Source organism: Leptosomus discolor, chromosome 1 (genome assembly GCF_034619465.1).
Source record: "Leptosomus discolor isolate bLepDis1 chromosome 1, bLepDis1.hap2, whole genome shotgun sequence".
Classification (NCBI taxonomy): Eukaryota; Metazoa; Chordata; class Aves; order Leptosomiformes; family Leptosomidae; genus Leptosomus; species Leptosomus discolor.
The window spans coordinates 21,878,536-21,887,535 of NC_141391.1; the positions used below are offsets into that span (position 1 = coordinate 21,878,536).

A 9,000-nucleotide genomic window follows, 5' to 3' on the forward strand; every position below is an offset into this window, starting at 1 on the left:
TGGTTTGTGTGTCTGACCATCACAGGAATGGGGCAAGTTGCAGAGCATGGGTTGGAAATATGACAGGGAAAGCACAACATCCCTAACAGCAAGGGCCACTTACACACTCACAGAAACTCATGACAGCTTGGAGAGTCATGTCGCAGGGTTGTCCTTTTCCTAGCTCTAAAGAAGTTCCAGCCAAAAGAGACAGAGATGCAGAATAAGGTCTGTGGTCCTGCTTTATTTTGGAGAATTTGAAAGACGGACACCCAAGGAGGAGGGAGAGGAACTGTTATTGCTTACTTATTGTAATTTCCTCTAATTTATACTTTCTTCTTTCCTTCCTGTCCAGTGTGCCCTGGCACAACAAATGCTTGCCGTACCTCACTGTGATCAGTTCAGCAGCTCAGACTCAAGGGGGGGGTGGGGGGGTGTCCTTGGTTTCCCCCCCACCATTGCACTGGGAGCTGTTAAGGATGAAAGACATACTTTTTATTATTTATACTTTTATTATCCCTCTTTTCATGCATTTCCTACTTCTGATGCCTTTTTTTGAAGTAGAAGCAGTTGTCTTTACAAGGAGCTTTAGTAAATGATGCCTGAAAAGCTAAGGAAAGCAAAGCACCGCGCTCTGAAGGCACGTAAATACTTTTGAAAACTTCCCATCTGTAGAGGCACTGTAATAGTGAAACACCAAAAATGCCTTTGTTGTAATAAGGAGAGTATCTGTCAATGCAGTGACTGAATGAATTTACAAGATAAGAAGATACCAGTCTTACGCAGTCACTTAAGCATACAGTGGCGATTATCCTGCAGCAGCTTTGCCTGCAAGGATCAGCATCCCAGTCCGGCACCGGCACAGGGAGCCGTATGTCGGCTCTGGATGATGTGTGGGTATCGCTCTCGCACGGCCAGGGCAGTGGCTGGACGCTGGGTCCTATAAAAACTGTAGTGTGCTGTGAATGTACTTATCCCCTACACTGCTGCACAGGCAGTTTGCAGTTCAGAGTGTTAAAAATGATATGGAGAATGCACTTTATCAGTTTCAGACAGCTAACAAAAGTAATTTTAACTCTTATTTTCCCTGCTCAAAGCGAGAAGATTTTTCAGGAATCACAGAACAGCATGCAAGTGTTTCAAATGACTGAAATAAAACATGGTATTTGCTGTCCTGGGATCATGCATTTGGCTTGAGAAGGGCAAAGAACAGTTTCACCGAGCCAAAGGCCTCAGAAATCTACATGGGGTAGCTGTACCAAAAATTCAGAGACAAGTTGAAGTAGATAATAAGAGATTTATAGACTAGGCGACCATTCTTGAATTTCTCTAGGCTTTAAAAAACTTTGCCCACTTTAAATATATGATGTTTCAGTTACATCTAATTGTTTGGTTAGAGACCCAGTGAGGTTGGTGGGGGCTTTGTGATGGGTTTAGTTTACATCGAAATAGATTGAGCTAATGTTATGGGACTGCGAGACACAGGAAAGCGAGTGAAAAAAGTGCAGAGTAGAAAAGGCTCTTGGTATATTTAGGTATTTTCACATATTTTTGGGTTTGGGGTTTTTTTGTGTGCTTTAAACTTTAAATCATACAGTTATTACCTGATCAGCTTGTAAAGACAGCTAGAAAAAAAAGCCTGTGCCAATTAGAACGTATTTAGCAATAGGCTAAAGCACATTGCAAAGCGCCAAATGTTTTAAGTTTTACAAAAGCATAATGAGGTGCGCTATTATCTCTGGTGTTACCCAGACAAGTTGAGACAAATTCTGAGCTTTGAATATATAAAGTACGTGTTACAGATAATCTCTGCGAGAGATCTGGTGCTGGTGTTTTGTTGTGATCCAAGCTCCAAGCTGGGACTATATCTGGGCTAGATAGGTAAAAGGTAGACTGTCTTCTGATGGGCTATTGAGAGAGAGCCACCTTACTGAGTATCAGTGGAACCATCGCCTGGAAGGATGGGGATGGGAAAGTATTTTGCTTGCCACATATAAAAGAATCAAGAAGCTGTTTTTCTTGTGATGAAAATGGCTGTGTAGGAAGACCTCTGTGAATGTAGGTATTTAATAGCTGCTGTGCTGTCACACGGGCCTGCCAGACACCCCCACGGGTCACTGACAGGAGCTCGTGGTTTTGACTCTTTCCCCAGACCATCCCCTTCCCTGCCTGTGCCTTGATGCCAACCTGCAGCACAGGGGTGTCTTGGGCAAGGGCTGCTCTGGGCCATGCAGGCTGCTTGTATGAAATCTGCCATCGGTCACGACTGCCCGTGGTGTGCTCATGGCCCCAAACCCAAGGTGCCAGAGCTGACAGCTGCTAATCAGCTTCTGAGATGGAGCATCTCAAACCCCATCATGCAAATCCCTGCAAGTTTCTTCTCGTTCATCCACCGGGGTTGACACGGGCGACGCAGAACCTGTCGCGCTGCAATCCCCCTTTTCATCTTGCTAACTGCAGCCTTTCCTGAAGGTTGGCTGCTCCGGGTTACTAATCCTCTGTGAGGCAAAGTGCAAGAGGTGTGGGAACCACCTCTGCGTCCTGCCCGTGCAGTGGGTGGCTCTGGCTAGGGGCTGCGCTGCAAAACGGACGTGGCTGGGACATAACTCGGTGGGAGCAGCAGCAGCAGCAAAGCCAAGGGGGCAAAATTACCTGGGCTGTAATTTGACCAGAATCTTCTGGTCCAGACTAATACCTCTGTGAAAGCCTGCAGCTGCCTGAGAGCGGCTGAAAAAGAGAACAAAAGAGGGAGATGAAAAGGGAGGGAGAAGGACAATAATTTAATTGAAGAAGAAAAGGGAGAAACAATGAGAGAAATAAACTTCCTTGCAGTGAAATGGCTTAGCAGCAGGATTTAGAAACAGCGCCAGTTCTCAGAGCTACCCCCTTTCTGCCTTTTTATCAGAAGAAGGTGTTTTTACTTGCTCTAATGCGTTGTGAGCAGAAGTTTTGGTTGGTACCACCTTTCTGAACCCTCCAGCCGCCCGAACACGTTGCAAAGAGCATCCTTGAGCCGCCGCCGACTCTGAGGAAGGCGGGAGGCAGAACCGCCGCCTGCGCTCGGAGCGGGAGGGAGGGGCGCGGCGGGCGGGGTCCTGTTTTGGGGGTGGGGGCGGCGGTGGTGGTGCTGGAGTAGGGGTTCGCTCCGGTCGCACCGCCCGGGGGAGAGGACGGCCGTGGCCGCGCTCTGCCCCCCACGCCGTATCCCCTCCCCGCCCGCGGCGGCGGGCAGGGGGCGCGGGGCCGCCCCGTCGGGCGAGGGCGGGGCGGGCGCATGCGCGCGGGGCCGCCGCCGCAGCCTATAAGGGCGGGGCGCGGCGCCCCTCCCCATCCCAGCGGCGGCGCCGGACGGGGCGCACGGCGGCGGCGGCGGGTCGGCGCCCCCCGGGCGGGCGGAGGATCGCCCCGCACCCGCCTGCCTTCGCCCATGGGCGCGGCGCAGGGCGCAGGCCGGGCCGTGGCGGCGCGGCGGCGGGGAGCGAGTAGCGAGTAGCGGCGCCGCCCGGCCGGTCCTTCCCGGCGGCGGCGGCGGCTCCGCACCCTGCGGTGCAGCCCCGGGCATGCGGCGGCGGCGGCGGCAGCAGAAGCCGCGGCGAGACTCCCCGCAGCGCGGCGGCTGCATGCCCCGGGAGGCCGGGCGGCGCTGCCCCGGCGCGGGGGGGCTCTGACCGCCCGCCGGCCGCCCCCTCGGCGGCGCCATGCGGGGCGGGCGGTGCTGGCTGCTGCTGGCGGCGCTGGGCTGGCTGCTGGCGGCGGGGGCCGCGGGCAGCGGCGAGTACTGCCACGGCTGGCTGGACGGGCAGGGCGGCTGGCGGGACGGCTTCCAGTGCCCCGAGCGCTTCGACGGCGGCGACGCCACCATCTGCTGCGGCAGCTGCGCCCTCCGCTACTGCTGCTCCAGCGCCGAGGCCCGCCTCGACCAGGGCGCCTGCGACAACGACCGGCGGCAGGGCGGCGGCGAGCCGGGCCGCCCCGGCAAGGACGGCCCCGACGGCGCGGCAGGTGAGGCGGCCCCGGCACGGCCCCGGGGGTCCCCCGAGGCTCGGTGGCTCCGAGGAGCCGCGGGTTTGCGGCGAACTTCTGGCCCGCTCCTTCCCGCTTGCCGCCGGTTCCCTCCGCCGAGGAGTCGTGGGGCGGAATGGATGGCGGTGGGGCCACCGAGCGCCTCTGCAGCCGGCCAGCGGGGAGAGGCACCGGCTCTCGGATGCTTCTTTCCCCCTCCCTGTTCTTCGAAAGTCCGGCCCCGTCTGCTTTCGGAGCAGGTGTCGCCGCTCCCCGCAGTCCCGGGGAAGCTCCGTCGGCCTCTCGCGGCTCCGCCGCCGCTCCGGGCTGGCTCCTCGGCCCCGTTCGTGCGCCCAGTTAGAAAGGGAGGAAAAAGAAAATGAAACGGCCCGTACGAGCGAAACAAAAAAAAAGTAACGTGACGTTTCAAAATGAGTGGTGGCAGGTCCCCGCTCCAGTTGTGTATGTGCTTCCAGCTCAGGTATCCCCGTTTAGGGCTGTTTTTTACAAGGTTGATTTTCAAGGATAAACTCAAGCCTTTCTACTGCTGTTTAAAAAAAGCCTCGGTGGCTTCCCAGCGCCCTTGCTGCCATCCACACGTGCTGAACGCACTAGAAGTAGCCTGAAGTGATGTTTTAATTAGGGCAGGTTTACTCTCGGAAAACTTGCCTGTTGCAGTCTGTAGCAAGTGCATGCACCTGCTCGAGAGCTACCGTAGCACCGTGCACAGAAGAAGAGACAATTTTTTGCAAGCCTTTTGTTTAAAAAGTGCTAAAATTGTGGGAGAAATGTGGCCTTTTAGTTATGATTTGCTCCATGTAATCATCTGTGCGAGGAGGTATTCTGACTTGAGCAGGCAGATAAACACCCACCCCCCACACCCACCCCCCCTTTGTAGTTCTGAGAACAAGGCATTTTTCTCAACAGCTAATTTTCTTAATTAATATTTACTGCTCAGCAGGTTTGGGAGTTGTCACCCTGCACTGGCATGGGTTAACTTGCAGGAGGGGCAGCCCCTGTGCCAGGGCATGTTGTTGGCAGAGGCTGGGTTAGTGCTGGTCAGGCAGGGTCTGCAGCCCTGCTCAGGGCTGCCAGGTTTTGGTGGAAGTGATGAAGCTCAGGCATGTTGTCTGGAGCATTTGCAAGCACTGAAGGGAGGCACCTTCCCCTCGTTATAAGCATGTAGAGAAAGAAAAGAGCTTTTTTCCCTGGGAGTGCAGAGCAGCCGGAGCCCAGGTCCTTCCGAGGATGGTGTTCGCCATCCGTCTTGTTGGGCTTCTGACCCCACCACTGAAGCATCACTCATACTTTCTGCTCCCACCCTGAATCCTGCCCTAATGTCCCTTCATTAAGCCTTGCAAGGAGTGATCCTACCCTTCTGCTGGTGGTGAAGCTCTGTTTGACCACCCTGTGCTCCGGAGCCCTGAGCAGGGATCCTGCCCCCAAAGTATCTCCCTACGTTCAAACCCAGTGTTCTCTTCCCTGGTTTTTCTAGTAGGGTGTATCGGAGGCAAGATCTGGTGAGATGGGGAGTGGTGGTTGATGTGGACTAAACAGCCATCAACAGGAGCAAGTGGTCCTCCCTGGAGGTGTGGGCTGTGGACTTTCCTCCCTGCTAATAACTTCTTTAAAGATGCTTTTGGAAACTCCAGCCATGGGTTTTAGCAGCTCTTTTCATCTTCCCTCTGTAAAATGCTTGGCTGCACACACAGCTTTTAGTGCTCACCCTGCGTTGACCTGTGCAGGGGGAGGTGGGCTCGGCTGGGGTGAGGGGGGACCTTCTGCTGGAGCTGCTGAGGTTTGTCCTTGCCCCTCCAGTGATGACGTTTTCCTTTCTGTTGCAGTGCCCATCTACGTGCCGTTCCTTATCGTTGGATCTGTATTTGTCGCCTTCATCATCTTGGGGTCGCTGGTGGCGGCTTGCTGCTGCAGGTGCCTGCGGCCCAAGCAGGAGCCCCAGCAGAGCCGAGCCCCCGGGGGCACCCGCCTGATGGAGACCATCCCCATGATCCCAAGTGCCAGCACCTCCCGGGGCTCCTCCTCCCGCCAGTCAAGCACTGCCGCCAGCTCCAGCTCCAGCGCCAACTCAGGGGCCAGAGCCCCCCCGACCAGGTCCCAGACCAACTGCTGTTTGCCAGAAGGGACCATGAATAACGTCTACGTCAACATGCCGACGAACTTCTCGGTGCTGAACTGCCAGCAGGCTACCCAGATCGTGCCGCACCAGGGCCAGTACCTGCACCCCCAGTACGTGGGCTATGCTGTGCAGCACGACTCGATGCCGCTGACCCCGGTGCCCCCCTTCCTTGATGGGTTGCAGAGCGGCTACAGGCAGATCCAGTCTCCCTACCCTCACACCAACAGCGAACAGAAGATGTACCCAGCTGTGACTGTGTAGCGCTGACGCCTTCCTCCCCCTCCCCACCTGGCAGATTTTAATATCTAAACTGAACAGAGGAGAAATACTTCCTTGGAACGAAGCTCCCAGAACATCACTTGTAAATAATTTTGAACGGCTCATGCATGTCAGACAGTGTTTATAAACCATTTATTTTCATCGGGGTCCGTTGCCAGAAACTGTAGGATGATATCTCTGAATTAACATTGCCAGATACGCTCTCATTCCAGTGCATGATTTACAGTGGCGAAGGATTACGCTGAAAATGCATATGTATTTCAGATCGCTGTACTTGCGAGATAAATGCCGGAGCCATTAAGTGCCCTTCAGGTATGACATGGTCAGAAGTATTTGCCTAATTAATTCGTAGGAAGAGTTTTGTTACACTGTACAAGACGGCAGTACTTAAGAAACCTCTTTCCCCCTCTCCCAGCTCCATAATGACATTTCCCGTTGCTTTACAGACAATCGCAACCAAGAGCCAAACAGTGCAATCCCCACATGCCGGGTGCTGGTACCCAGCCCCTGTGGCTTCTTTGGGGTGAAATGCCACAAAACGCTTAGTCTTGCAAAGACCAATTCTCCTTGTCCCTGGTATTTATGTAGGAATTAGAAGAATATAAATTATGCAGCTCTTCCTTGCACTTGAAAGTGCACTTGAAACCCTTCTTGATTTGGTTTTGCCTCAAGATCAGGACCCAGTAGTGGTTTGCACAGACGTTTTCTTTGTGAACGTTTTACTAAAAAAAAACAGGGTACGAGGTGCTTGCTCTTCCTGACGCTCAGCAAAGCATTTGGTACAGCTAGCAGCATCTGAGCTGAAACTGCCTTTGCAGAGAAAGGTCATCCTGTGTCTCCAAACACGCCTGAGTTACTCAAACTTCCCATGAAACAGTAAACCTGTGTGAATGCACGGGGGCTGGTGGAGGTTTGAAACCCATCCCCTTTCTTCTTTACCTGTGGGGCAGGAGCCTAGGAAGGCACAGATGTACGTAAAAATAAGGAGAAAGGCCCAACCAAAGGATGAAGGTGGTTGTGGCTCCCCGTGATGCCACGGGGGTCGGGGAGGAGGTGTGATGTGGGGCTGGGGACGCTTTGCACTGGAGCTGCTGGCTCCATCTTACTTTGCTTCATCTGGGGAAAAAAATCTTCTCCAGGTTGAAGAGGCAACAGCGTGCTGGGAATAATCAGACCATGCTAATGGTAATATATCACCCTGGATGCAACAAACTATTTAAAACCAGGTTTGTCTCTTGAAGAAAATGTAGTCGCTGCATTTCCATCCACTTGTTCTTCAGCCAAAACAGAGGACGGAGGGTGTGTACCAAAACCAGGCAATTACTGTAACCAGACCAGAGCTGATAAAAGGTTTCTTATTGTCTGATACTGTATCAGTACGTAGCAATAACTGTGATACTACTATTTTTTGTATGTCTGTTTTTAAATTACACACGTGGGCGGAAGCATTGCCAAATCCAATGGTTTACTTGTAAACATGCCACACACACAGAGGCAGCCTGGAGCGGGCAGAAATGGTTTGACCACTGACACAGGAAAACAAATAGGTGATTTATCCCAGATCTGCTGTTCCTGGCTGCACTCACCCATTCAGTGTGTAGGACCTAGACAGAAATTGGCTTACACGACCCGGCTTCCCCTCCAGCCTGGCTGGGCGGCTTTGGCACGGCAGTGACCGGCTGCTGGAGGCACTGGGGGACTGCTCTGCCCTGCCCGCGCCGCTCGGTGTGCAGGGGCTCTGCAAAGTAGGTGCACCAGAGCTGGGTGCTGCCAGGCTTTGGGAGGACCCGGCCTGCGCTCGGGTCTCATAGGGAATTTAGGCTTTTACCTGCCCACGTTGCTGCTGGGTCACGCTGACCTTCCAACGCTGAGCTGGCGTCAGGTGCGGGAGCTCGGGTGCCTTCAGCTGCTGGTGGCTTCGGCAGGAGCTAGAGGTGCTCGGCCCCAGGTGAGACCCGGCATGTTGCCGCGTGGCCAAGCAAGCCCATCCGTGTGGTCGTCACCTTTCCCAACTGTGAACCAAGGCAGCTCTCACCCACAATCCCAGCGCACACTGCCTGCCTTGCCCTGGCAAGGACACCTCCTCTGACCTACGAATCAGGTGAACCTCTTTGTATATTGTTTACTTGTTTAAAAAAAAAAAAAAAATTAAGTTAAATTTAAGTCTGTAGAAATTAATTTACAACTGAAGGCAGAGAAACCTGAGTTGTAATAAAAGGAAGTTTGTGAGATGTGGTGGGTTTTTGTTGTTTTTTTTTTTTAATGTCATGTACAATAATGTAAAACCAATGTTGCCATTTGATACAGCATTTAAATCTCTGAAAGGGCACTTGCTTTAAAGTGTTTCTTACAAATGAAGAAAAAAGCCCCCTTTGTTTCTTAATAAATACTTTATGGTGTGACTTTGGTTTTCACAAGGTTGTTTGTTTGGGTTTTTTTTCCAGTTAATGCTTTCTTCTGTCTACAAGAGCACATCTGATCAGTGCAGGCAAAAAAGCAAAGTAGATTTTTGGCTATGTTTTTAAAGGATAACAGTAAAACCAGCAATTTACATGGCTGAATGCTGTGTCCCAGTGGGGCATGTCTGAAGGTGCTTGTTTGGA

General features: G+C 53.0%; 1 protein-coding gene across 1 annotated transcript; it reads left to right on the forward strand.

Annotated features, from left to right (window-relative positions):
* The first annotated feature begins 3,677 nt into the window (after positions 1-3,677).
* On the forward strand, positions 3,678-8,761 carry SHISA2 (shisa family member 2). The gene is made up of 2 exons (XM_086481833.1): positions 3,678-3,981; positions 5,826-8,761. The coding sequence occupies exons 1-2, from the start codon at positions 3,678-3,680 to the stop codon at positions 6,377-6,379; spliced, it is 858 nt and encodes a 285-aa protein (XP_086337959.1). The 3' UTR covers positions 6,380-8,761.
* Positions 8,762-9,000: the final 239 nt, after the last annotated feature.